This window comes from Chenopodium album, chromosome 4 (genome assembly GCF_948465745.1).
Source record: "Chenopodium album chromosome 4, dcCheAlbu1.1, whole genome shotgun sequence".
NCBI lineage: Eukaryota > Viridiplantae > Streptophyta > Magnoliopsida > Caryophyllales > Amaranthaceae > Chenopodium > Chenopodium album.
This window is the reverse complement of record NC_137837.1, coordinates 75,672,722-75,700,708: the sequence shown is the minus strand read 5'-3', so window position 1 is coordinate 75,700,708 and position 27,987 is coordinate 75,672,722. Positions and strand designations below refer to the sequence as shown.

Here is a 27,987-nt window from a genome sequence, read left to right as displayed (position 1 = left end):
ACCACTATTGGACCCATATTATGGACCAACCAAACTGGATTGGCTGTTTTCTTAAAAATAAAGTTTTCAAAAACAGGGAGAAGAGAAAAGAAAAGAAATAAAACTTTCCGCAACACTAGACCTTTCCACACTTTCGTTTCATTCGATTATGATTCGACGTGAAAGATACTCATCACCGGGTTTGGTTTTTGGGGAGACACAAATGGGTGTCTACAGGGGGTAATCAACGTCCAATTAATCAATTCATAAACCCTAATTACATCCCAAAAAATTATGCAGCCACTTGTCCAATTAATCAATTCATAAACATGTAACTGGGGAAAAACATAATTTAAACATGCGCCAATTACTTGTTTAAATTATGTTTTCCCCCAATTACATGTTGAATTGTCCAATTATCAATTCATAAACCCTAATTTTTTGAATTGAGCAAAAACCCCCAAATTGATTACCCAAATCCTAATTAAACTAGTCAATTCAGTTCGTTGTAGGTTAGATTGTAGCAATTATAACCTAATTTGCGAAATTTTTGTATTTGAAATCAAATTGAAAGATGAAATTGGAAGGAAATCGTGGGAAGAAAGAAGGAAATCGAGGGAAAACGAAAGTGTGGGCCCATGATGACGTCATGTCGCACATAAGGTGGGAATTCGAAAACTTTTGGAAAAAAACTAGGTGGTAAAATTTTAAAAAAAAAACTTGAGGTGGTATTTTCAATTTTGGCAACAATAGTTGGTGGTAATTATCAAATTTTCCTTATTTTTATTTGAACATATGATAAAATTGGTTACAAATGACACTTTTATCGATTTAAAGCAATTTGATTATCAACGTATATTTATATAGTGCTACCTTATTCGCTTGTTAATTTTTATTAGCAACGCGGTGCGCGCGCATCGCGCGCGTAGCACCAAACTAGTTAATACAAGTATACAATAGCTATATCAACGGCTAACTGCTAATTACCAAGCAGGGCCAACAGCTAACAGCCTTGTATTTGTAACTAGTTTTCAAATTTCCCCACTCTTGACAAGGGGTGGACAACTGAGTGTACAGGCTAAAAGTCGCGGGCTTCCAAACTATCTGCGGATTCAAATTTCAATTAGGAATTCTCACCTTTTTCACTCTTTCTAATCTTTTTCATTTCAATTGTTATCGATTTATAGGGTTGCGAATTTCTTACAAATTCCAGAATTTTTGGGTAATTCTGGGTTAATTTCAATTAATCCAAATCAACACTCTTTAATTTGATTACATTTTCATTCCCTCTTTTCTTAATTTGATTGTTGAATTACATAATCAATTCCCTTTTCTGGAAAATTCCAGAACTTCCAAAATGGCAACAGAATCATCTGAAGGAGAAGATGAAGGAAAGCTTGTCGGAGGTAGCAAGGATTTGGTTGTCGATGGTGATCTGCGCGAGATGACGAAGAATGCAGCTTGGAGTGTCAGTTCTTGTAAACCTGGTAATGGTGTTCAATGTCTCCGAGATGATAATTTCGAAACGTATTGGCAGTTAAGAACACTTCTTTTTTCCCTTTAATCTTCAATTAGGGTTTTCAATTATGTAATTATAAAGTTTTATATGAAATTTATGTTCCTTTTGTAGGTCTGATGGAGCACAACCTCATATGATTAACATTCAATTTCAGAAGAAAGTAAAATTGCAAGTAATAGGGTTTTGCCAATTTGATTTTGGTTTTTCATTTGTTTGCTGTCGTAATTTGTTTGGTTTTTGTGGTATGGTTAATTAATGTTGTCTAATATTGCTTTGGTTTCAGCTTATTGTGCTGTATGTCGATTTTAAGCTCGACGAGAGTTACACACCTAGTAAGATATCGATTCGTGCTGGTGATGGGTTTCATAACATGAAGGTAGTTTTACAACATCAAACATTTGAATGTGATTGTTCCATGTTCAAATTATTGTATTGTTGGGTTTATCAGAAAATTTACATTATGTAGGAAATAAAAGCTGTGGAGTTAGTTAAGCCATCTGGTTGGGTGTACATCTCATTATCTGGAAATGATGCACGGTGAGACATTTCGACTAAATTTGTTGTCTGATTTTGGCTTGGTAGCTTACATAGTAGTCATCTGTGAACTAAAAACACTTTAGCCGCTTACATTCTTGTGAATCTAGTGGCTTTAAATCCAATGCTTGCTGTTTTTTATTTTTCTAATTTCGGATACCTTTTTCTAAAACATGGTTGAAGCATTAAACTTGTAATGTTACATTGTGAAATATGTCCTGCTGAGATTTCTCATTAGTATCCATAGCTTGGGAGTCAGAAATGGATAGAGATGAGCGATTTTAAGCTTTGTTACAGGCGCTTCTGTAGTCATAGCCAGACAAGGTAGCTGATGAGCCTATAAGTTATTATAGTCCAATGATTTCTGAGGGATAAATTATTTAGAATTCTATTCATATCTGGCTGATGAATGAATCTTCCGACTTTTTGGAGCATGAGAGGATGCACAATAGGGTGCTTCTTCCTCCGGGGATTGAATGTGTGTGGAGGTTTAGGGCAGTAAGGTTCTTATCTCTGCATTTTCATATTAGTATAGCATTCAACATCATGGAAATATCAATCTTATCTATGAATATAACTATAAGTGTTAATCTGGGTATATGTATGTTTAGTATAGCACTCAACATCATTAAATATCAGCCATCACTAGTTTCTGTGATATTTTTGCTCCTCTTTTATTCTTCTCAGATCTTTTCGGTGTATCATAGATTATATGTTATGCATAGCTGCAGAGTTATTACTGGCTAGACACCCTCCTCGACTATCACTTCCTGAGTCAATAATCTCAATATCATATACGGTCTTCATACTGCTTTTGCTTCTGATGTAGCCAGTTATTCGACGTTTACTGGTTGTGTCGTGTGCAATTGTGCATGACCCACAATGCCGTGCATTTCATTCTAAAAGCTTATTTTATTCTTTGGGCATTTGATTCTGGATTTTCCCCATATAAGACAGGTTTATGCAATTGACCTTCAAAGTTTCATTTCATATGTGAATACCCTCCTTTTCTTTAGACTGACAATAGAAAATCCCTTTACATCTCAATCTTGAGACTGAGGCTTAGTTGTTGTTGCATCAAAACCAACTCTCTTTATGTTCTGACCTTTCCTTGTGTAATGGTGTATAGTAGGTTTATATATTCTGTGTCTTCAACCTGCTGTATCGATCTTCATGTCATTATCTTGGTAGCTAGCTTTTGCTCTGACTCGATCCTTTCCTAGTCATCATCTGGGAGTCAACATGCTTGTACAGTTCATGTTTTTGATCCAACAGTAGATTTAGGCTTGAGGTTTGGACTCGTTGAAATCCTGGAGCCATGTTTTCTTATATATCTCTTCAGATTTACTGCTACTTTTGTATCCTATATCTCATTGTATGCTTTTATCCTAATTGATTAGGTGGTGCTTTTTAGCTATGAGATTTACTTCAGAATTGGAAATTGGATCATACTATTGAATAACTTCGTGTTAGTTTATATTAAATGATCTCAAAAAGATGTATTTAAGACTTTATAACACCTGTTTCTTGAGCCAATATCTGACAAGTGTTTTGCATATTTACAGGGAAACATTTGTTAATACTTTCATGCTGCAAATTGCTGTTTTGTCAAATCACCTTAATGGAAGGGATACCCATGTGCGCCAGATAAAAGTTTATGGACCTAGACCGTATGTTTTTGCCTGATTGGTTTTTCAATTCTTGCTTCAGATGTCGCCTTTTCCTCTGTCTAAATTATCATTTTCGGCTATAAATTGTAACAGGAATCCTGTTCCTCGTCAGCCATTTCAGTTCACCTCTGCTGAGTTTTTGACATACTCCACTGTCAGATGAGGATAGTGAGATCTTGTTTCTGCATTACGGCACTGCTGTATGCCTGTATACGTAGTTTTATTGTTTCTCTGAGGCGATCTTATTTTTTCCTGTATTGGTAACCAAGGGATGAAGCTGTAACCGCTGATTGGCTGCCTTGCAAACCTTGCTATCGAAGTATACCAAGCACTCTGCCTGTAATGTAGGAATTAACTAAGCATTGGTTTGATTCATATGGCATTGCCTAATGAATTTGTATAACCTATTAACCGCTGAATCGCAGCCTGCCAGCCTGTATGCTTTTTCCCATAATGCTTAACTATAGATAGGTATACCTTGTTTAGTTGTTTGTACTCCTAAATGATAAGTTGAGGATGCTAATTTGGCTTCCAGCTGATATGGTTTGTTTCGGGCAATGTCTACATTTGTTCAGTTTTGCACATTTTCTTCCATTTTACCTTGGTAAACCACTATTGGAACTTGGAAGCATTACTAAAGTTATGATTAATTGTAAACTGATGACATCCCAAATCTAATTAGGGGAATAAGTCTAGAAATGTTCTACTTGTATATGTGGTCCTCTAATTTGTGCTTGGTTGTAAGTTGGAATATGGTAATTTACTTGTCAAAATTAGAATTGAAAGCCAATTGGGACCCTTGAATTATCAAAATTTTGATGGTTTAGGTAGTTTTCTTGTCGTCAATGACATTTTTGTACTTTTACAATTTGTCAAAATGGTTCCTAATCCTTCTATTTTCACTACTACTAATTCATTTTCATCTACCTTTTTTCTAATTTAATTTACTTGTACTTGTTTTTCTTTACACTTCAATGAAATATGGAGCAGGTTTCAAAAAACAAAAAAAAAAAAAAAAAAAAGAAAAAGAAAAATGGAGCAAGCAAAAAATTATGTAAAATAATCTTTTCTTGAATAGTTTTGGCAACTGATTCTTACATTCTAGGAGGAAATTTTGCAAAATTTCAATATGTAGTGCATTTTCTATTAATGAACGAAAAACTTCTCAACATGAAATTATTCTTTAAAATAAACTTATTGAATGTACGTTTGTCATGAACTCATATTGCAATTTGTAACTACATTCTAAAAAATACCACAACTCAGGGCGTTTGTATTGCTTTTGATCAACAAAATACATGATTAAATACATAGCACGTTTTAGCTCAAAAATATTAAATACATAGCACGTTTTAGCTCAAAAATATGAAATAGTTTATACGCCCGACACATACAAAAAAATAATAATCAACCTTTCTTGGGTGGCTTGGGTGGCGGTGGGGGTGGTCCTTTATTCCTAACACTGATTAGGGTTTGAAGTTGCTTACACAAAGGTTTACAACTTTCCTTGCATATTGCCTTTGTTGCTTGGTGCACTCTCATGCATACCTCCATGCACGCATCCGGGCAAGGTGGAACCGGAGGTAGCGGCGGCATCGGTAAAGTTACCTCTGGAGGACCTTCTTTAGCATTACTTGGTTGTGATAAAATTATCATAATCATAAAGATAATCACACTCACCCCCCTCATTCCCATTCTTATATTCTTGTCTTCACAAAATTTAAACACCCCTTTGCAGGGGTGTTTTTTAGGCTTGAGTTGAAGACAAGATATAAGAAGAAGAAAGATAAACTTATATTATTAGGATGGAATATGAGAAGATATAGAAAACTAGATTATATAGGTTAACTTAAACAACTTTTAAATGGTCTATAAATTAACTTTGAAATTGTTGTTAGTATGTTATTATTAGTTATGATTAGGTAGAATTAGTTGGTTATATTCTATATATAAAACACGGTATTATTAATTGTTAATCTTTGGTTGTGTTTACATTTTGAAAATATATTTCAACAAGTCTATAGTTGGGAGCATTGAGCATTGAACATTTGTTATTTATGGTTTGGTGTACTTTTAATTTATTTTGTTGTAGCTGGAAATGATCCCCCTCCCCCTTGAAAATATCAATCTATCTCTAAATAGAATACACACAAGAATGAAGTGTCATAAATTCATAATCATCTCGCTATACACACACAAAACAAACAAAAAAAAAACAAAAAAAAAAAAAAAAAAAAAAAAAAATCTTGTATTATATACTTTTCTTTTTTGGAAAAATGACGAACATTGTTGCATTATTTTTAAAATTTAAATGATTTAAACTTTCTTGGATAATAGACATTACAAAATTTCTGAGTTATGCCACTCATACATTCATAGATCAACTTCGTATGGGAGCCTAATCAATCACAAATATGGAAAATTTAAACTTCCTTACTTTCTAAAAAAAAAAAAACGTGAGAATATTGAAAATAAAGGCTATATTTTTAAAGAAAGAATTTTGCACTTTTCTAATGCACCCTCAACTAAGAAGAGTATGTGCTTTATTTTAGCCATTTTACACTTTACAACCAAAGTAATTTTGCATCTAAAAAAAATTAGAATTAAAATATTACCTTTGTTCTTTATTATTTTACTCATTTATTATTCATTGGGTCAAATTAAAATATTTTGACTATCCATATTTTTAGTTGACATCATTTGACTTTTATACTATTCACAAATTATAATCTGACTAATTTTTGTAATTTATCAACCAATAAGCAATAATCATCCATAATTATCAATAATAATAATAATAATAATAATAACAACAACAACAACAATAATAATAATAATAATAATAATAATAATAATAATAATAATAATAATAATAATAATAATAATAATAATAATAATAATAATAATAATAATCTAATATCATATCATATCATATCATATAACTAACTAATATATAAAGCTAAACTTTTAGCCAGGCGACGAGACAGCGACACTTGGCGTTCCAACTTTTCGCCAAGTGTCGTGCCACGTAGGATAGAATTATATAGAATTCAATTTGTAGGATAAAAAAGGTAGTTTAGAAATTTATTTTCAATCAAATTTGGATAGAAAATATAAAGCTAAACTTTTAGCCAGGCGACGAGATAGCGACACTTAGCGTTCCAACTTTTCGCCAAGTGTCGTGCCACATAGGATAGAATTATATAGAATTCAATTTGTAGGATAAAAAAGATAGTTTAGAATTTTATTTTCAATCAAATTTGGATAGAATTTTAGGATAAAATTGTTAATTTAGAGTTTTATTTTTGATAAAGTACCAATATTTCATATGTACAAATTGAATTATAATTTTATTAAAAAAAATAGATTATTACTGTCATAAATTATCATATAAATTTATTTTTTTTATCATAATATTTTTTTGGAGCAAAGGAATTAGTTCAAAATGTACCACATCCATGGTTTATAATATATTCTAATCAATTAAAATAATATACTTCACAATCTAATATAATTTTATTATTGTGTGTAGACCTGTCAATCAGGTCGGGTCATGAGTCATTTCAGACAAGGTCAAAAAAAAAAAAAAATTCACCAATATTATTATTACTTGTCATTACATGTCTACAAGTTTAAATCGTCACAAAAACACGTCAATTCCTAACTAATTTTGTATCAATGATATGTTTTAAAATTTGACATATAGATTAAAATATATCTTTAAATTTAATAAACAATCCGGGCATCGCACGGGCACAAAACTATATATAAATAAAGTAGGCATTTTTGGAGAGCATTTGGAGCGCCACATAAGAAAAGGTATATTTTCGACCAATTAAAAATTAGATTTCTATTTTATTTCAGAATTAAAAAAATCACTCGCCACCTAAACAAAAGTGACGAATGAAATTTTAAATTTTTGCCACATAGGTAAAAACGACGAATAGTAATTTATTAGGATTTTAATTATTTAAGAACACTAAATTTTATCATTTTTATTTGTTACAAAACTAAAAATTATCTTTAGATATTAGGATTTATATTATTTAAAAAACTAAAAATTATATTTTGATATTTAAAAAATATAAATTATCATTTGATGTTAATGGTTTTATGTAAATATCTGATGATATGATACTTTCATACAAAATTTTAAAACTTATAATGCAAGAAAAAAATTAAGAGATCACCAAAAAAATATTTATATACAAAATGTATATAAAAATTCGTGCATCGCACGCCACATAAGCAAAAGTAATATTTCGACCAATGAAAATTTAGATTTATAATTAATTTAGAATTTTAATTTTCAGTCGCCATTTAAGAAATAATTAACAAATGAAATTTGAGAATTGAAAACAAAAAAATAGTAATTTAATATTTAAATTATGAAAAAAAAACAAAAATTATCTTTTACATTAGGATTTATATTATTTTAACAAATAATTAGAAATTAAAAAATATATTTTGATTTAATGATTTTATCTAACAATCCGATGAATGAGATAATATTTATTTCAATTTATATATTCAAGTTCTATATACGTAAAATTTGAATAAGAATAATTTAAAACTTAACAAAATATTTTACCTTAAATTAATGTTAAAATAATAGAATAGAAAATAAAAACAAAAAATATTAAGAAATTACAAAAAAAAAAATGTACAAAATGAAATATTTAAAAACCGTGCATCGCACGAGCTTACATCTAGTAATAATAATCATATCATATCATATCATATAACTAATATATAAAGCTAAACTTTTAGCCAGGCCACGAGACAGCGACACTTGGCGCTTTAACTTTTCGCCAAGTGTAACGCCAAGTGTCGCGCCACATAGGCGACATATAAGATTTAGTATGACACCTCTAACGCTAGATAAGAGAATTTAAGATAGATTTTTTTTAAGATAAAAAAGTTATTTAGAGTTTTATTTCTGACAAAAAAGTTATTTATAGTTTTATTTCTGATAGGACTTCTAATTTTCCATATGAATAAGTAGATTGTAACTTTAAAAATATATCTTATAAATATGTTAAATTAAATTTATATCATCAAATTTATAAAGTTGTACAAAACAGGACTTATTTATGATACACTTTAATCAACCAAAATAAAACTTGGCATTTTGATTTTTTCGTCAAGTGTCACGTCATGTAAAAAACAAATATGAATTGGTGTGACACGCATAAGATAAATAATTATAACTTTTAAATACTTTTAACACAACTTTAACCCGTCTTTATAAGTAGCGAATTAATGTAAGGATTTTTAAAACATAAAGATATATATTGCGGAGGGAACTCGGGGCATCGCCCGGGGTACGTACTAGAAACTAATATATAAAGCTAAACTTTTAGCCAAGTCACGAGGCAGCGACACTTGGCATTCTAACTTTTCGCCAAGTGTCGAGCCACGTTGGATAGATTTAAATACACTTCATAAGATAAAAAAAGTTAGTTTAGAATTCTATTTTGAATCAAATTTGGATAGAATTTTAGGATAAAATTATTAATTTAGAGTTTTAATTTCAATAAAATAAAATTTGAGTGTCGCGCCACGTTGGATAGATTTAAATCGACTTCATAAACAACCCGGGCATCGCACGGGCACAAAACTAGTAGTAATAATAATAATATATCAAAAAAAAAGCACTAGCAGTGACACGTGTCATCTCTTGGTGTGTCCTTAGTTATTTATTTTTTTTAAAAAAAAACTATTAATTAAGGAAATAAATCATTTACTAAAGTAATATTACTTTTTTTTATATACATATTCCATATTAATAAATAGTAATTATTGTATATAAAAAAATTCACAATTGGACAACTATAAACCAAAAATATATTCTTAAAATATAATCTGTTTTACAACAATGAAAATATATTGCTAAGATTTTTTTTAGACGAAGTTGACACCCTTCTATTATCACGCTTGCTAACACATGTTTTTAATGATTAATATCTCTAATTACAATATTATAAAATTAATAAAGTAGATATTAATAAAATACTCCGTATACATTGAATCGATTCAAACAAGATCCCACATGAATTTGTTTTATCGTATCTATAAACCATAAAAACGAGTCAAAACATGTTATGTGAATAATGTAAAAGTCAAACGGTGTCAATTAAAAACAACGGAGAAAGAAAATCAAGTGAAATCTTGTTTGAATCATCTAAATGTATTAGTATATTTTATTAATATTTACTTTTTATACTATCTCCGTTAACTTTTATTTGCAACTTTGGGGTATTATTTGTGAGACATAAAATATTCTAAAGTTGCAAATAAAAGTTAACAGAAGTAGTAATTTGATTTTATTCCGAGTCAACAAGTAGCTGATGTCGTCATAAAAGTGATAAAACTACATTATTAATTTATTTTTCCACGGACCAAATAAAAATTTCCAGGGAGTGGTGCGCAACTATCGACATCAAATAGAGCAACCAGCCATAAAATACACGCTGCCGTAGCTGCTAAATGCATGACGTGCGCTTAACACTATTCATCTCATCTCACAAAGAGTGAGATACCCAAGCTCCATTTTTTCCCTTGAGATCTCCTTCCTTTCTCTCTCTCTCTCTCCTCAATTTTCTCTCACCAGATCCCTAATTTTCATTCTCAATTCCCAATTTCCTCAATTTTTTAGCCAATTTATTGTCCGAGCATCATGATTTCTTCTAGCAAGCTCAAATCCGTCGATTTTTATCGGTTAGATTTCTTCTCCTGTTCTAATTTTAATTGAAATTTGATAATTTTATGAGTTTTTGATTTATTGTTCTGCGATTTGCATTTTTAACCTGATTTGTAATGTGTATGGTTCTTTCATCATTAATTGTTGTTGTTTGTGCTCTGAATTTTGACATTTGAGTAGCTTAATGGAGCTTGATATTGATTTTATTTTGATTTTGTTTATAGAATTTTGAGTGTTTAAAGAGGAAATTGTTATGGAAGGTTGAATTTTCGAGCATTTGAGTGGATGCATTATTGATATGATTGATGGACTTGTAATTTGAAAATTCAAACTTAGATCAATTTGGACTGTAAATTGTATTGGATTTTGAGATTATATTAGAATATCTTTGTTGTAAGGATTATTTGAATTCCTTATTCTTAGTTTGATTGTCTGTAGTTGTCGATTCGTGTTGTTCTGGTTTTTTCTTAGTGAGCAGTGAAGATGCATGCTCTAGTTTTGCTTCACAAATTGGCTATGGAATATGAACATCATTACTCCCGCTAATCTGAAATATTAGTATGTTAAATTATAGTTCAATTCTTCAGTATTACAACAATTTGTGTATTTACTCCTTATTTATTCTTGTTTACAAAAAAAGAAATATATCTAAAAGTTTGACAACTTATTGTCTTTCATTGTCGTAATGTTTATTTATTTATTTATTTATTTTTTGTTTTTTTTTTTGTAATTTGAGAGGGAACATCTTTGTTAGTGTATTAAAACTCAAGGGATATTGGAGTATAAAGTTAAAGAGAAATTTGTTTCTTTCTCTCTAGAAATACACTAAACATCATGTATCTTAGTGAAATCTTTGCTAAGGGCATGCTTCGATTTGGGTTAGTGCATTTGGAGGGTATTAAAAGTCAAATAAAGAAAATGAAGGTGTGTAAGGGGGACATTAGTGATTGTGGTGTGATGAGAAGGGAAGTAGGAAATGACTATTACCTTCACTTTGGAGGTAACAGTTATCGTATGGTGGTGGTGGGTAACTATGATCCCCATGATGAGGGGAATAATTCCCTCCATCGCTCTTCCCTGCCTCTTTCTTTTTTATAAAGCCACTACCTTATTCTCTTTACCGCTTACCTCATCCCCTTTATCGCTATCACTACTCTCTTTTATTTTACTTATGTTGCCCTTTAATGCATTACCTCTAATCCAAGCATGCCTTAGGATGAAATGTTGAGGCATTTAGAGAATGTTTATATTGTTTTTTGTGGGAGAAATTTATCAGGGGCGAACTAGGTTTGTGGTAAAAGTTACAATGCTTAAAATAACATTGAGTCCTAGAGGTTAGTATCTGTAATTTTACCTGTTTAACTGATCTTTTCTCCATTTTGCACGCAGAAAAATTCCGAGAGATTTAACAGAGGCATCATTGTCAGGTGCAGGATTGTCCATAGTAGCTGCCCTTGCCATAATTTTTTTGTTTGGGATGGTAAGTAGCTCTTGACTGGTATCCTTAATTTTTGCAATCATGTTCACATTTTCCTCAAGACGGACATTGTTTTTTTTCTTCTCTTTACCCCTCATCCAAGATGTTCAGTATGGTCTGCTTTTATGGAGTGAGGCAAGTCTGGCTAGCTGAATAGTTGCATGCTTAAACTTGAATTTTTGAGGCCCATGAAGGTTTTAGTCTTGAAATGGTTGAGATCTGAGTAGTCTGACATTCTGTCATTTTGTAACTAATAACTAATAGTCCAGGCTGATGCTCTAGCTTGTCTAATTACTTGAGCTAAAACTGTGACACTTTCATAAAGTTGCTTGGCTCGCAAACTCCAATCGGTGATTATGGGCTTTATTGCATAAGTTATGTAACATAATTGGTGTGTCAAAGTGAGATAAGCTGCAGCAGAAGTACTGCTATGAGCCATGGATATGCAAGTGGCTCAAGCTATGCAGGGCCTTAATACCCTACCTTTGAATGAGGCAATGTATTTTCCTGAGGCCAACATTAACTGCATCAATTCTGATATAATACAAAACAAAAGTCATCTATTGTGAAAAATTAAATAGAAAGTTAGTAATTTTCATAATTTAATGGAAATATTATGTCAGCCTTTTCTATCTCCCCCCCCCCCCCCCACCAAGCCAGTAAGTCTATTCCAGCTGTCTAATGTGTGACTGATAACAACGTATATGATATCTTTGCAGGAGCTAAGTAGTTACTTGGCTCTCAGCACCTCAACATCTGTGGTAGTTGACAAGAGTCCTGATGGAGAATTCTTACGCATTGATTTCAATATGAGGTAGGATAAAACAGGAACCAACTATATTAATCAGTTTGTTCTACTTCTTTCAGATTCTGTCTCTCTCTCTCTCTCTCTCTCTCTCTTTTTCTATATATATTTTTCTTATATATAATTAACTGTGCAAACCGGACTTGAATCGTATTCTTAATTGTTGCTTACATCTGCATTATATTCTTGTTTCATGCTGCTGCTTTTCAAGGTTTTTGGGCGATATCCTGACGAGTACATTTGGTGTATGTAATTTCGCATATCTACCTATCCTAAAGTTAGAAAGCACTTTGATAGAAATATTAGATATTTTTAGAGTATATTCGTTTTACTCTCGTAACTTGTTTTTGCTCTTTGCATGCTCCTTGAGCCAATCAATAATAAGAAATATTATAGCTTAATACCAATGGTGTCCAAAAAAACAGATATGACCTGAAGTCTTAAATTAATACTGTACATAAAGCTTAATGGAGTTTTTTTCAAGCTAAATATAATGATTACTTTCAGATTGGCACTGGAATTTGTTATTATGTTAAGCCTGTGGAGGGTTTATATGAATCTGGCGGGACAACCAAGTTATCCAATATTCACACAGAAATAAAAGAACGACTTTCTCCTATTCACTGCTACTAGGTTTATCTGTGGAAGTTTCTATTTCTTATTGTTCTTGCTGTTTGTGTCATTTCTTGGTACTACTCAAGGTTTTATCTCTTAGGTTTAGGTTGCTTTAGCATGCTGTTAACTTTGACAATTTAAGCTTTATCTTGCCAAAGGATCCTTTGCTTTTTCGTTCTTTTATATGTTTCTTATAAATGTTGATTAGTAACGCTTTATGCTGACATATTTCATAATATCTTTTTGTAGCTTTCCGGCACTCTCTTGTGAATTTGCTTCTGTGGATGTGAGCGATGTGTTGGGGACGGTAATTACTATCATCCTATTGCTTCCCATTGATATTTATGCTTTATGAATTTTTTTTTAAAAAAAGCTTTCTGCAATCATATGAATCCAGCAATGAAGACTGTAGGGGTTGTCTTTCTTGCTTGGGCATGAAAAGAGTATAATAATTCTACGTCCAACTGTAATGGAATAAAGCTTGCTGGACTCACACACACACACAATTAACACAGAAGACAGAGAGAAAAGATCGAATCTTTTATTGAAAATATTGAAAAGGCTTGTACAAGCTAGCAACTTTAGGCATTAGTGACTACTGACTAGAGGTCACGACTCTCCCGGTGACTTGAGGTCACAACTCTCCTAAGGATTCACTCCAAAATCTGCCTGCCTGTTCCTTTTCCCTCTCTCTGTATTTTTAATAAAACTAAAGACTATTAACCTAATAGTATTAGACAGCAACCAATTTAGCACTTGGTTTTCTCAACATTAACTCTTCTTTACTCTTCTTTGACAACTGGCATTTTATTATACTGCTTTAATGGACAAAAAATTAAAGTGGCTCATCAAATTGCATGTGCTTCTTAATATTTGTTAATTAACAAGCAGTCCTTGCATTCTGGATTACTGATCTAATGGTAATAACATTTCGGATCTCCAAAATAGGAAAACAGAAACTATATTATGGGACGGAGGGAGTAGTAGTTTGTCATTAGATACCAGATCTTTTAAAATTTAATCTAAAGTGGGTGGCGTCCAGTTAAGGGTCTAAGGGATTGGGCTACTGGCTTTTCTATTTTGTAGAAAGAAGGATTGGTTTAATTGTTTTTACTTTTTAGAAAGTAGCTTTTATAAATTACAGCTAATATACGAAGTATAATTTTATTGGATATTAATGAAAATATTGAAGCTTTTGTAATACTCCGTATAAAGTTGATTTGTAAATGTTCCCGCACCCGTATCCAAATATTGGACAGAGTTCCCATGTCCTAAAATTTTGGAACTTGCCAGCGTGTCCAAGTGTCTGACACCCGTTCCCGAGTCCATGTAACTTAGGTGCTGAAACTATGCTTTGGTACTAGGTGATTTGTTAAAAAATTGTCCGTGGTTCTTATGGGTGGATAGCTGCTAAATCTCTTTTATGTCCTACAATTATTATACTCTCAACTCTTCTTTTTTTTAAATCATTTTCAAATACATTTTGAGTTGTCTAAAGTTATGATATTTGATTTGCAGAACAGGTTGAATATAACAAAAACAATCCGCAAGTTTTCAATAGATTCGCATTTGAGACCAATAGGCCCTGAGTTTCTATCCGGAGCCACTACACATCTCATTAAGCATGATGATGATGGTGAGGAAGACTATGGTGAAGGTTCCCTTGTTTTAAATGGGCAAAATTTTGAAAGAGCTGCACAAGAGTGAGTTCTATTCAATATAATTAGTTTTATGTTCTTTTAAGGTTCTGTTCATTCCTTTTGTTTAATTTAAAGATCGTTTGTTATAGAGGTATTCAAGAATGAAAAAGAGGACAAAGCACCTTCAATCCTCTATTATTTAAGTTCATAAAGTTTGCATTATTTGGCATGATAAATCACCCCAAAAACCTCTCTACTCATTTCCTTGTCTGTTATCTCTATGCTCTTCTTTCTTGACTTCTGTGCTTCACTGACCTTGCTATAGTGAGGTTGGACCAATATGGTTCCTCACTCCAAATTTTGATGGTTTTGTACAATTAGTTAAAGTCTCAATTTTTAAGTGGAGGGGGGAATGAAGCAGGTTATTTTGAAGTAGATGTGAAAATGATGATAAGGCTAGTGCATGGCAGAAGGGACTAAGTGTTGTTCAAAAAGGTGTTGAGCTTCTGATTGTTTAACAGAGGAAGCTAGCCAAGAACCAAGGGGTGGACATAGCCATTGGTTGGTATGTTTGGGAAGAGTTATAAAAATAGTTTGTTTCCCTTTCTTCAATAGCTGTAAATTAAACACTACCCCAGAAATTTTTATTCTAATTCCGGTACCACAATATAAGGGTTAAAGGCTTTGCTTTCTTTCCTTCCCTTGCTTTATTATTTTTTCTCTTTTTGCTTCATAAACTACGGCCCCTAATATGATTGATGACACTACTATAATTTAGTGTCAATAATAATTTAAAAATTTCTTGTCTAGCATGTTTGTTGCTCACTTGATGACCCATTAGAGAAATTTCAGTTGGTTGACATTAAGTTTTTCTTTTTGCAGGCATGATATTTTGGTAGTTAATTTTTATGCTCCATGGTGCTACTGGAGCAAAAGACTGGTACTCCTTCCATCTTGCAATTAGTGTTGTTTTGAGAAAACATTATTTTTCTTGCCTCAAAAGTAATTTTTGCTCTACAATACAAAAGCAATGTTTGACAATCTTTTTACCTATATACCCTATCCTTATTAATATATCTGCTTGATAATCTATATCAACTTCCAAGTAAATTAAAAACGTTAAAAGGCAGAATATTCTGATAAACATTAATTCCTATCACCTCGTTAATTGATGCTTGATGCTGTAAAGCAATATTTATAGCGAGATGGAGGAGTGTCATTTGTTCTTCATAAATTGCCTGCATACCAGCATCTGTGTTAAATGTTTAGATAGAGTGTTGACTCCAGTCTTTGTTTGAGCTATCTGTCTACCTTTCTTACAAATTTTTAATTGAAAGGGACCAATTTTTTTTTTTTTGTTGAAAAGTTAAGTTGTTGAAGCCTTGGGCTTGAAAATGTTATGGTTGAAGCTTTGACCAGGTTTGATTTAAATAAAGGGCTACTAGACAGAAAATGTATTTGACCATACTGAGAGACCAGTTTTTAAAAGTTACTTGGGTGTGCTCTGCGATAAAAGTTACTGAAGGACCATGCTGAAGGCTGTAGTTTGATATTCACTTATAAGTTTCCTAGTCTGGAACATTGTATTGTAAACGGTTTTGTTACAATTGATCATGCACCTCTCTGTGGATAATAGTCGGTTAAAGACTTTGAATGCAAGTATGTCTGTGAGCTTGTTATCCAGAGTAGTAAAACACTGGATAACATCATTATTGGGATCAAAGTACAGCAACAATTGAACCATTTATGTGTTTGGGATGGAATTGGAAGATAATCAGTAATATGACTACGAAGGTAAGTATGTTTGAGAGCATGTTATCCCGATTATTGAAGCACTGAATAACACCATTGTTGGGACTATAGTACAACAATAATTGCCCCATTTATTTCTTTGGGATGCAATTGGAATATTGGACGAAAATCGGTAATAGACTTCGTATGCAAGTATGTTTGTGTGCATATTATCCAGAATAGTAAAGCACTGGATCTTATCATTGTTGGGACTATAGTACAAAAATTGCACCACATTTTATTTCTGCAGGGTGGAAACTCAGATTGCCATTAGTCTTTGGCTGTTTGTTCCTTAAGTCCCATCTAGTTGACTTTTGTAATCTGGTCATCGAACTAAAAGTGGTAAGGCTTTAGGCCATGGCAACCATGTTTGACTTACATATAAGTGACTGAGCTAGGGTCTTGGTCTCTAGTCTCTACTGCCGTTGGTGCATGTTAGTTAGCCAACTAAAAAGTGTTAAACTCTTGACTGTTTGACCACAAAGAAGTAGCCCAGTATATATCTTGCTGTAGACAGGATCCTTGGAAGTCAAGATCTATACATCCTTATATCAGATAAATCAGGACTGATTGAGAGGCCCCATATTACTCCCTCTGTTTTGTAATAATCGCAACACTAGGCATTGCACAAAGTTGTAGGAAAATTATATGGTGGGACCAAAGGGGGAATATATAAAGTATAGTTAGTTGGGATATATTTAATTGTTAGGAGAGAGAAATTATAAAATATTTGTGCTAGTGGGGTTAGTGGGAGAGTAATAATTTAATAGTGGGTCCTTACCAATAAGGAAGTGTTGCAGTTAATACGAAACAAATGAAAAAGGAAAACACTGTGATTAATATGAAACGAAGGAGTGTCTTCAAAACCAATGTATGGTGACATGCTTATTTTTCACAAGCCTGTTTGTCGAGTACAATTTCTAAAACAAAATTTTTCTAAAACAAAATGTTAAAACCTGTTAGTTATTGACATTAAGGATACCCAAAACTCTGTAAGACCTCTAGAACTAACATTAACTGGTTTGAACTGAAGATAGTACTGCTCATAAGTGAAATAATGTTATTGTCAAATTGATGCTCTTGAAATAATACCATGCTTTAGGTGTACTTAACTCCATCCAACTATCCAAGTATTACTAAATTCACAACATCCCGGAATTGGAAGAACCTAAAATGGATATATACTGCTATGTCCAATGTCTACTACAACTATGCATCTGAATTCATCATTTGCACTATATTGCACTTGTTCGACAATATTCTCTGCTGGAGCACATTGATAATATATCATTTTCAATTTTCCTTGCAGAAACCTTCATGGGAAAAGGTAGCGATGATTGTGAGAGAGAGGTATGCTGTTTATTTTTTCTTTTCTTCTTAATTCATGATGATTAGTCACTGGAACATTTCTCAGTATAATATCCGTCCATAAGGTTGTGCTTGGTTATAACTTTCAACATGAGTCTCTTATTTTTGTTGCAGACATGACCCTGAAGCTGATGGGCGCATTCTTTTGGGGAAAGTTGACTGCACTGTACAAGTTGATTTGTGTAGGAGGTATAGTACCACATATTTCTTTTCTATGGATATCATGGTGATGAACTGATGTCTGAAAGTACGTGGAAATATTAAATGATCCTTTTAACTACTACGTGACTGTTTTTACCAGCAGAACACATTTTTTGTTTTGTCCATGTGTTAATAAATGTTTTTTGTTCACCTCTGTTATAAACGTGAAGCAGTTGGTAGTTTGAGTCTTGAATTTTGAGTTTGAATTTTTGAGACGAGTATGAGATGTATGAAACATGCTGCAGATTGTTATCCATTTGGTTGTTCAAGTTTCTATACTGTATAAGCTGTCAGAATTAATTAAGAAGGGATGGGGGAAATGTAACTTGTTTGTCTGTGATCAGCTCTCAGAATGTGGGGATGTGCTTTTGTTTCATTGTTACAAGAGCAAAAGTGTTCATGCCACTTTGATCCCCAACAAGAATCCTCTTCCAGTGATTTAGTTTTTAGGAGAAAAGACTTTTAATTTTAAATTTATGTGGATGCCTCTCATGACTTTTTTTCCAACATTTGGTCGGGGAAAAAAGATTACTGTGCTACCACCAAAATCAAGAACTTTGGCTCTCTAAAGACTAAAATCTTAATTCCTGCCATTTCATGCTGTGGTTCTTGCTTTAATGCCCTTTGCAATGACATTTGTAGGTTTTTATTTTTAATTTTTATTTATTTATTTATTTTATTCTTCAGTTCAATTTTCTCTTCCCTGCCAGTTTTGAAAGCCTCTGAAGTATTCACCTCAGTAAGTAAATGGTTATATTGCAAAGAAAAAAACATTACCTGTATATAAAATACAAAGCTCTAAAAGAGAGATTCATCTTCTAGGAACTAGGAAGGCCAGGGTCTCTCCAAGCCGTAGAGCTCAAAATTTCTTTAACAGTTGAAAAATTCTTGCAAAGACTTCAGTCTCTACATAATTTTCCCAGAGCTGCCAAAATTGTATCATAGATGTTTGATTGGTTGTTTTTATCACTTAGTTGTTGCTCCTAGCTTTTTGTTGCATTAATATTGTCTTCATGGAAAATTTTCAGGCATCATGTGCAAGGCTATCCTTCTATCAGAGTTTTCCGTAAAGGAAGCGATGTGAAGTAAGCTAAATTTGATTCTCATTTATTACTGCCATTTTCATAATCTTACATGTCACAGCACACCACCAAGTCAAACTCTAAAATAGTGTAAAAGAAAGTTCTAGGTTTTTAGTGCTTATTTTTCCCCCTTCCCATGCTAGAATCTGTCATATATGCAAATTTTATTAACTTATTAATTTTCTCTGTAATAGTTAATTTTCTCTTTACTTCCTTCTTAAACCCCTATCACTTCAGACTTAATACCTCCTCTCTCCCACAAGGACTTAAATTTCAGTTAACCCATTTATCTGGGAACTAAGGATTGATCTGCTAACTTGCTATCTGTAAAGCAGCTAGATAACTGCCTGGTAGAAGCCCTTTTGTTGTTGAGTACTTGAGTTGACCTGCTTGTTAGTACTAGATCATCACGAATGAGCTTTGTTAGCTTTTTATTTCAGAAAAGGGAATATCCTCTTTGGGGCGTGTGTATATTTCTTACCTACCCCTTGAAGTGATGTGTATCAACTTCAGCCCTTTGCACGGTACTAAAATCCACCCAAACTTCACGAGCTTCGACGCCAAATTCACTGTTGACTCCACCCTGACCTCCACCGGAAAACCCATCACCGAAATCATCAATCCTTCCACCAGATATAAGTTTTCCCGCAAAACTCTCAAATCCGCAACCCAATTCGCTGTCAAAGTTTCCTGAACAACCACGTCTCCCATCACGGCCTGTCTCACATACAACTCCAGTAGGGTTGTGTGTGAAACCCTCCGCCCTACTGCGAGATCCACACCCCACCGGGTCTTGCTCCCCTTGACTCTTCAGGTGTACTACCTCGCTGCTGGACCAGGGACCACAACAGAAATCAAATTGTGTCGTCGTCAAACGGAACTGACGGACCAACTGAACCTTCAATCCCTGCCACCCATTGAATGGTAGCCACCTGTGTTCACATTCGAACCATTGCAATGCTTCGCCGCCAAGCCCGATGACGGCAACCTTGAGCTTCTCCTCTTCATTCAACTGGAAAAAATGAAAGTAATCCTCCATTTGGAAGATCCAGTCATTTGAGTTTCTTCCATTGAATTCGTGAATTTGAAGCTCCTGCCGGATTCTCTTCTCCTCCTCGGGATCTGAAATTCCTTGCTCCCTTTTAAGGGAAATGTATTTAAATTCCTCATGAATCCATTTCTTCATGAGTCGTTCGCCATCTGTTCCAGCAAACTGCTTTTTTTTTTTTTAATTTTTAAAATGCGGTGGTACGGACTGGTGGTTCCAGTCAACGGCAGCCCACAAGACCGCCTGCTCTGATACCAATTGTTATGGACTGACTTAGTATTTTCTGATTTAAAGACTAATTAAGAGATAAAAGCTTGATAATTTAGATTAATAGTGGCAGAATTTGGGTACAAAAGGATAGATTAATAGCTTAAGGCTATCACTCTCTTGATAACTTTAGGTTATCACTCTCCTAGTAAATTGAGGTTATTACTCTCAACATTTTTCCTCATAATTCACATGCCATCCTACTGCATATATTATCCCTATTTATACTAAGGTCAAGTGACTACTAACCTAAAAGTACTAAGTTTCCCAAATTGCCCTCCCTAATGTTAATCTATTACAATTAACTCCTGAAAAATGGTGTCAAATGCTGTTTAATAAACAAAAGTACAAAACTTTCTCTTCTTTAGGACTTTTAGAAAATCCTCGATAATATTATAAGCTGAGTACATAATTTCTCTGGACTTCGCTGTGGGATCGACTAGGTACTCTTATAATTCTGATGAATCTGATCCAAAGCAATATAAATTGTTTCTTGTTCATCTATCTGTAATGACCACCACTGTATGCCAGTGTTGAGTTCCTTTGTTATCTGGCTTATCTCAGTTTCCCAAATTCCCCATTTTAATTCAATTTGTTTCTAATAGGAATGAGCATGGACATCACGAACACGAATCTTACTATGGGGATCGTGACACTGATACTCTTGTTAAGGTAATAAGATTTTGTTTGTCGAATGGACACCCGTTCTGGCCTTTATTTTTCCTTGGCTTTTTTGTTGCCTAGTAATTGCATTTAATTCTTCTCATTTCCCCATCTTTTTCTGTAGTTTATGGAATCTCTGGTTTCAGCAATCCCATTGGGAAACCAAACTCTGGCTCTTGAAGATAAGTCTAGCAATAAGACTCAGAACATAAAGAGGCTTGCACCACCTTCAGGTGGCTGTAGAATTGAAGGATTTGTCCGTGTTAAGAAGGTAATTGAACTTATCTACTCAGCCCTGAAACTATAGTTGTATGCATATTCTGGTTTGCTATATGTCATGATGTATGATTATTTGATGTATTGCTGTTCCTTGGTTTCTCTACTTAAATTGGACCATATGTTTTTTTCTGATCAGATTGGTGTTATTGCTGTACCTTGCAGGTTCCTGGAAACCTTATTGTCTCTGCTCATTCTGGATCACATTCATTTGATTCATCTAAGATGAACATGTCTCATGTCATTACCCACCTTTCATTTGGTAAGAGAATTTCACCCAGGGTTATGACTGATGTCCAAAGGATCATACCTTATCTTGGTGCAAGCCATGATCGATTGAGTGGTAAATCATATATCAACCAAGACGAGGCCTCAAATTCAATGGTTACGGTGAGTTTCTAGCTATCTCTGTTTGTCTTATCTGTCTATAACTCCGATTTCCTTGCAGCTACTGGCAATTGTGTAGGCAATTTAGAAAATTTTAGGTGATATGGGCAACTTAATCGCTGTTCATGGCAACATGAATTATTAATGGGGCATTCATTGTTATATATATTAAAACTCATGGCAAGACATGATGTTTTGCCATGTGTCAACAATTTTGCCATTTGGCATATGATGTGTCGTCGCCAAATCATACCATGCATTAATTATTGAAAAACTCTATGCATTAACTTTCATGTATTTATATTAAGTTTAATTGATAAACTCTTCATATGCATAACAATTTCCCTTTGAGCATTAACTAATCAAATTGTAATCATAGAGTAAAAGATTTTTGTGCATTATGGAGTAGTATATATTTTGACATCAAATTTATAAAGATTTGATTTATCATATTTTTATGATTTTAATGTAAAAAAATTATTCTTATAATCAAACCAACTCATACAAGAAACAAACTACTTAAGCTATCATATTAAATAAATAAATTAATTAAAAAAAAAAAACACCACTTAAGCTCTCAATGACAAACAAGCCAAAAAATATATAGTTCGATTAAAGTAATAAATTTATAATGACCCAGGGCATCGCCCGGGCCAATAACTAGTTGTATAGTAAGGCCAAATGAGAGCTACTGACACTGAAGTGGATCAGTGTTTTGGGGCTTGAAGCTCAAGCCTTAATCTTTTATCCCAGGCTTTAATGTAATTAATACTCAAATTTAAATTATTCTGGTAGGTTAGTATTTGCTAAGCCCAAATCAATAATTTTTGGGCTGGACTACTCGATTATAAATTTATAATGTGCTCCATATATAGAAAGTCAATGAATGGGACCTGTTTTTTTTAATTTTTTTTTTATATATATATATTTAATGTGGAATAGTGCTGTGATATTGTTTGGCGCTATAGTTCTTATAAATTTATAATGGCTCTTTCTTTCATACTTTTCTTTGTATTTCTCTTCTTGGCAACAACTAATTTTTTGATAACTGCAGATTGAGCATTATCTTCAAGTGGTAAAAACAGAAGTGCGATCGCCTAACGAACATACATTATTAGAGGAGTATGAATATACTGCGCACAGTAGTTTGATTCAGAGTCATGACATCCCTGTCGCCAAATTTCACTTTGAGCTCTCTCCCATGCAGGTCCGTCCTCCTTACTATGGAAATAGGAGTGCAAATCTATAAATATAACTAAAGAATTACCGCTGATATCATTATTATCCACATGTCAACCTTAAAAATTTTCCCGCCAAAACTAATAATGACATCACTATTTTTTTTTTCAACATAAATCAAAGTTTGAAAATGGTAAATTAATTATACATTTTCCTAACATTTTTTTTATATTTTAATTGACTAATTACACAATTTCCATTGGAGAAATCAAAAGAAGGTCATACTAATTCATTTTTTTTTATACACATATCTTTTCTCCTATTCCGTATATTTTATACAGATTATATGAATTGGGGTTTCCACTCTTTGTTAATTTATCTATTTATTAGATTTGCTTAAATTATTTATACTACGTACATATATATTACACACAAAAAACTAAAATAATTGTTAAAATCGTGCATCGCACGAGCCTAATCTAGTTGTGCTTCTATATGTTGAACTTGGCACCTTTAACCCTTTTCTTTTCAAACAGGTGTTGATAACAGAAAATCCCCGATCTTTTTCACACTTCCTTACCAACATTTGTGCTATTATTGGGGGTGTTTTCACGGTTAGTGTTCTTGTTCATTTCCTTCCTCGTTAATGAAACTCTTGTTTCACTTCTTCATGAAGTTATTTGTTCTGTTTCAGGTAGCTGGGATCTTAGATTCAATTCTGCACAACACATTGCGGCTGATAAAAAAAGTTGAGTTAGGCAAAAATTTTTGATAGGAAAGTGAGTTTATCTCTCTTTTTCCCCCCTGTGGCGGAATAGGCTCTAGTGTTGCAGATGCAGTCTTCCTCATTGCTCGAACATTTGGAATTCAGGTGTAGAAATATTGACTGTGCAGCAGGCTGCAAACAGTGTGTATAGGAATGATCGACAAACATCTGGAGTTCTGGACTTCTCTATCTCTTTTTCTTTTGAGAAATTTCATGAATTCCCTGAGACACAGTCGCTTTGATTGCTCTAGAATTTGTGAATTATTCAAATTTTACCTTATTGGTAATGAAAAATAATGTACGCTGAATCTAGTGGAATTGGAGCTCCACATCTTTTGGCTTGCACAGGGAGATCTGAAACCTTTCGGAGATTTCTTTCCATGTCCTTAAAACAGACTTATCATAGATTACAAACAGATACATTATCTATATTATAAAAAAAAAAAAAACCCCTCTCCTAAGCTTTATTTTAGTTTTGCCGAAGCTTCATTTTCTAGAGCAGGTCCGCCATTATTCTATCTAGAGGACTGCCAAGGCTACCCTGTGAGTCCAATTTCTTCTAATTTTCTTTTCGAATAGGTAGGTTAACAGGGATATTCTTCTCTCAAAACTATTTTTTTTTAGTCCGCTTGAAAATGCTGTCGTACTAGTCGCAATGTTTGTTTACAGCTGACTATATTAATCATGCTACACCAAGATCGTCATCTTTAGCCTCATTGTGGACATTACCTGAGCACTTGTTCTCTGCCAAAACTTTTATTCTTTGTAGATCTTGGGGGTTTTATAACAAAAAATCAACCGATTTGTCTACTTTCCGATAAAGGTTGAACTTTCATAATATAGTTATGCTTCAAAAAGACAATCTTTTCAAAAACATGATCTGGTTTTTAATTAGACGTAGTATTAGCAGATGCTAAAAGTCTCATGTGTGTAAAAAAAAAAATGGGAATGAAAAGGAAAAGAAAAATAAACGCCCACCGTGGGGCTCGAACCCACGACCACAAGGTTAAGAGCCTTGCGCTCTACCAACTGAGCTAGACGGGCTTTGTTGATTAAATTACAAATTGTAAAATATTTTTACTAACGTAAGGCACAATTTATTACCCTGTTTCTATTGCTGCTGTTAATTCGGTTGGGTTGAGGACTTCAGGGCACAAGGCATATATTCCTCAGGTAACATTGTAACAATACTGTAATTCTGCAACAAATTACCCATGTAACATACATCATATGCCGATATACAGTTGGGTAATATCGTATATTCCTTCCTTTTCAAATACGAAGTAATATTATTTTTGTACATGTATTGAGGAAATAATTGTGTATATATACATGTACAAAAATAATATACACACAAGTTTGGTGTATAAATGTATTAATATAAATAAGATGACGCATTCACTTGGTAAGCTTCTTACCTTAAATCTTAGGGTTTGAAGTCTAAATCATATGTATCAAATTAGATATGTATGAGTACATTATAACTTAGCATTGTGAAATGTAAACACAATTATTTATATATTTTGATGTTTTAAAAATTAAATCATCTTTTTTTTAGAAAGATAATATAAATGAAATTTATTAAAGTTTAAAGAGGGGAGTGGGGGACAGAAAAATTGAATATAAATGTACATTTCACACGATATAATGGAATACATTTATTTTTGCCTATACATTTAAGTATATAACCCTCAACTTGAGAGAATCACAAGACCAATATGACCTCTTTTATTCATCAGACACAACAAATAATCACAAAATACCAACTTTCTTGAGAATCAAAATCACAAGAAAATACATTCATTATCACAAATTAAAATAAAATAAAATAAAATAAATTTAAAAATGAAGAAAATCCTCCACCATACATACATATCTTCAACCATGGAGGAACAATCAGAAAGCTAGGATAACAGAAGAACCAACAAAAGCACCAAAAGCACCCACAAAACTCATGACAGTTGAGGCTGCACCATTTTTCTTAGGTGGGTTAGACTCAGCTGAAGGAGCCAAGTCAGCTGATGGACCTAAACCACCTGCAGGAGCTAAGGTGGTGCCGTTATCCATAGGCGGGGAGGCGATAGGTGGCTGCTGATCATGGCTGGTGGTAGGGGCAGGGGAAGGTGCAGAGGCCGAAGGCGAAGGTGGTGAGCTTTTGCCACTTCTGTCTGCCATAACTACTACTGCAAGCTTCTCATTTTTGTTACAGTTGTCTTTGTTACCACTGATGAAGTAGTAAGGGCCTGATTTGCTGAACTTGAACTCTGTGTTGCCATCAGTGTACTTGGCTATTGGTGAGGTTGTTGTGCAGCTGCTGTAGTCCTCTTTGGATACTTCAAGCACTGAATCGCTTGATGATGGGTACTTAAACACTAGGAAATCGAAAAAATCATGCATTCAATTCTTAGTTAATCAAAACTTGTAACTCGAACATGTAATTCATGATTATGTGACTGAATTGATACATTATTTAGGTGTATAGTATAATGTTTGTATGAAAACATGGCCTAATAATGCCGCAGAAAGTTATAGGATAACATTATCAGGTGATGTTACTGTAATCGTAGTTTATTATATATTGATAGTGTACATAATCAGAATTGTTTCGTAAGTGAACAAGTGTACTAGTTCATGTATAGTTAAACTTGTATTCCAAACACATAAATTATGTACACTATATGATTTGATGAACAGAGTATATCATAAGAAAAACAGAAATAGAGGGTAATTAAAAAAAAGAAGACTTACATATAGAATCACCAACTTGGAAACGCATTCTTTCAGCCCATTGATTATAAACATTACCATTATCAGAAGGAACAGACCAACCCTTAGAACCACCTACTGTAAATGTAGTTGCATCACCTCTTTGCATAAGAAGTACAAGACTAACAAGCCCGAGCGCATTGACAAATAAACTCTTACCCATGGTGTTAAATTGAATGAAAGAAAGAAAAATAAAATAAAATTATACTCTATATATATGGCTCTTGAGTTAAGCAACAGGCAGAGTGGCCGAAAGCGCGACGAAAATAGAGAGGTTTAGTTAAAATGAAGTGTAAGACTCTTTGGTGAGATGAAAAGAGTTGGAGTGGTAGATGGGTTTATGTAGAGGATGGAAATGAGAATTGAGAAGGGTGTACTTTACAAGCTGTGGTAAGGAAGCTTTTCTTTCTTTTACTTAATGTTATTCTGATTCTTGTTTTGGGTTTCTTAGCATTTTGAGCAAAGTATAAGAGCATATTTTTGTAATGTACTTTATTATGCTATGTTATCTTGCAGTTTTTGCCTGAGCTGTTTCTATTCTTTTTTCTTGCCTTTTTTTTTTGGTGATGACTTTGGATGGAGGTTAATACTTTGCTTTGACTGCCATCCAGAATATTCATATCTTGTTATTTAGGTCAGCTGGGTGTCACACTCTTATTAGCAAATTAATTGTATATTACTTGGTTCCTCAGTCGAGAAATTATACTAACTCTGTTTTGAATTATTTGTAACGATATGACATAATGTATGAGTAAATATTGTCTACTCGTTGCAAATAATTTAAAATGAAAATAGTATTATTTTGTGATGTGAGAAAAGATATGTTGATCGGACTCGGATTGGGTATCGTGACACGGTGTTAATCGATATTCTAAGTTTTAATTTTTTTTTTTCACTTCATATAAGGTCACAATATGATTGGGTTTTGCATGTGTTGTGTCAAAGTATTAGAGGGTGTGATGAACAACACCTGACGTACAATAAGGTGTTGAATTAACATAACAGGAAAAAAAAAAATTAAAAAAAATAAAATTACGGAGTACAAATTGAGACAAATGGAAATTAGACTTTGTTATAAATTCATCTAACACCTAAGTCCTAGCCATCTAATACATGACGAAGAGAACTTTATACATTATACATACAAATCCTAGTAAGATCAATTATGACCTCCATATTCAAATAATAAGTCATATTTAAAATTAAATAAATTCTAGTAAAATTAATTACGACCTCCATACATAAATAATA

General features: G+C 33.1%; 3 protein-coding genes and 1 non-coding gene across 4 annotated transcripts; 2 read left to right on the top strand and 2 right to left on the bottom strand.

Annotated features, from left to right (window-relative positions):
• The first annotated feature begins 961 nt into the window (after positions 1-961).
• Positions 962-4,284, top strand: LOC145627306 (anaphase-promoting complex subunit 10). Its single transcript, XM_081679698.1, has 7 exons — positions 962-1,201; positions 1,327-1,515; positions 1,610-1,670; positions 1,782-1,874; positions 1,965-2,035; positions 3,598-3,702; positions 3,796-4,284. The coding sequence occupies exons 2-7, from the start codon at positions 1,337-1,339 to the stop codon at positions 3,863-3,865; spliced, it is 579 nt and encodes a 192-aa protein (XP_081535824.1). The 5' UTR covers positions 962-1,201; positions 1,327-1,336; the 3' UTR covers positions 3,866-4,284.
• Positions 4,285-10,136: 5,852 nt separating this feature from the next.
• On the top strand, positions 10,137-24,315 carry LOC145627305 (protein disulfide-isomerase 5-3-like). Its single transcript, XM_081679697.1, has 15 exons — positions 10,137-10,422; positions 11,795-11,885; positions 12,602-12,696; positions 13,552-13,609; positions 14,821-15,005; positions 15,825-15,882; positions 18,043-18,083; positions 18,216-18,290; positions 19,331-19,387; positions 21,305-21,371; positions 21,487-21,633; positions 21,804-22,028; positions 23,080-23,232; positions 23,741-23,818; positions 23,899-24,315. Exons 1-15 carry the CDS (start codon positions 10,382-10,384, stop codon positions 23,974-23,976), a joined length of 1,449 nt encoding a protein of 482 aa, XP_081535823.1. The 5' UTR covers positions 10,137-10,381; the 3' UTR covers positions 23,977-24,315.
• Positions 24,316-24,941: 626 nt separating this feature from the next.
• Positions 24,942-25,014, bottom strand: TRNAK-CUU (transfer RNA lysine (anticodon CUU)). Its single transcript has one exon. It is a non-coding gene; the product is annotated as a tRNA-Lys (tRNA).
• Positions 25,015-25,666: 652 nt separating this feature from the next.
• On the bottom strand, positions 25,667-27,080 carry LOC145627304 (early nodulin-like protein 9). The gene is made up of 2 exons (XM_081679696.1): positions 26,719-27,080; positions 25,667-26,342 (listed from the first exon to the last, which is right to left on the bottom strand). The coding sequence occupies exons 1-2, from the start codon at positions 26,897-26,899 to the stop codon at positions 25,867-25,869; spliced, it is 657 nt and encodes a 218-aa protein (XP_081535822.1). The 5' UTR covers positions 26,900-27,080; the 3' UTR covers positions 25,667-25,866.
• Positions 27,081-27,987: the final 907 nt, after the last annotated feature.

Coding starts and splice junctions, on each gene's coding strand:
- LOC145627306 (XM_081679698.1), top strand. CDS start 1,337: ATGGCAACAGAATCATCTGAAGGAGAAGATGAAGGAAAGCTTGTCGGA. Junction 1,671..1,781: donor AGAAGAAAGTAAAATTGCAA/GTAATAGGGTTT, acceptor CTTTGGTTTCAG/CTTATTGTGCTGTATGTCGA. Junction 2,036..3,597: donor TTATCTGGAAATGATGCACG/GTGAGACATTTC, acceptor GCATATTTACAG/GGAAACATTTGTTAATACTT.
- LOC145627305 (XM_081679697.1), top strand. CDS start 10,382: ATGATTTCTTCTAGCAAGCTCAAATCCGTCGATTTTTATCG. Junction 18,291..19,330: donor CAAGTTGATTTGTGTAGGAG/GTATAGTACCAC, acceptor GAAAATTTTCAG/GCATCATGTGCAAGGCTATC. Junction 19,388..21,304: donor CGTAAAGGAAGCGATGTGAA/GTAAGCTAAATT, acceptor TGTTTCTAATAG/GAATGAGCATGGACATCACG.
- LOC145627304 (XM_081679696.1), bottom strand. CDS start 26,899: ATGGGTAAGAGTTTATTTGTCAATGCGCTCGGGCTTGTTAGTCTTGTA. Junction 26,343..26,718: donor CCAAGTTGGTGATTCTATAT/GTAAGTCTTCTT, acceptor TCGATTTCCTAG/TGTTTAAGTACCCATCATCA.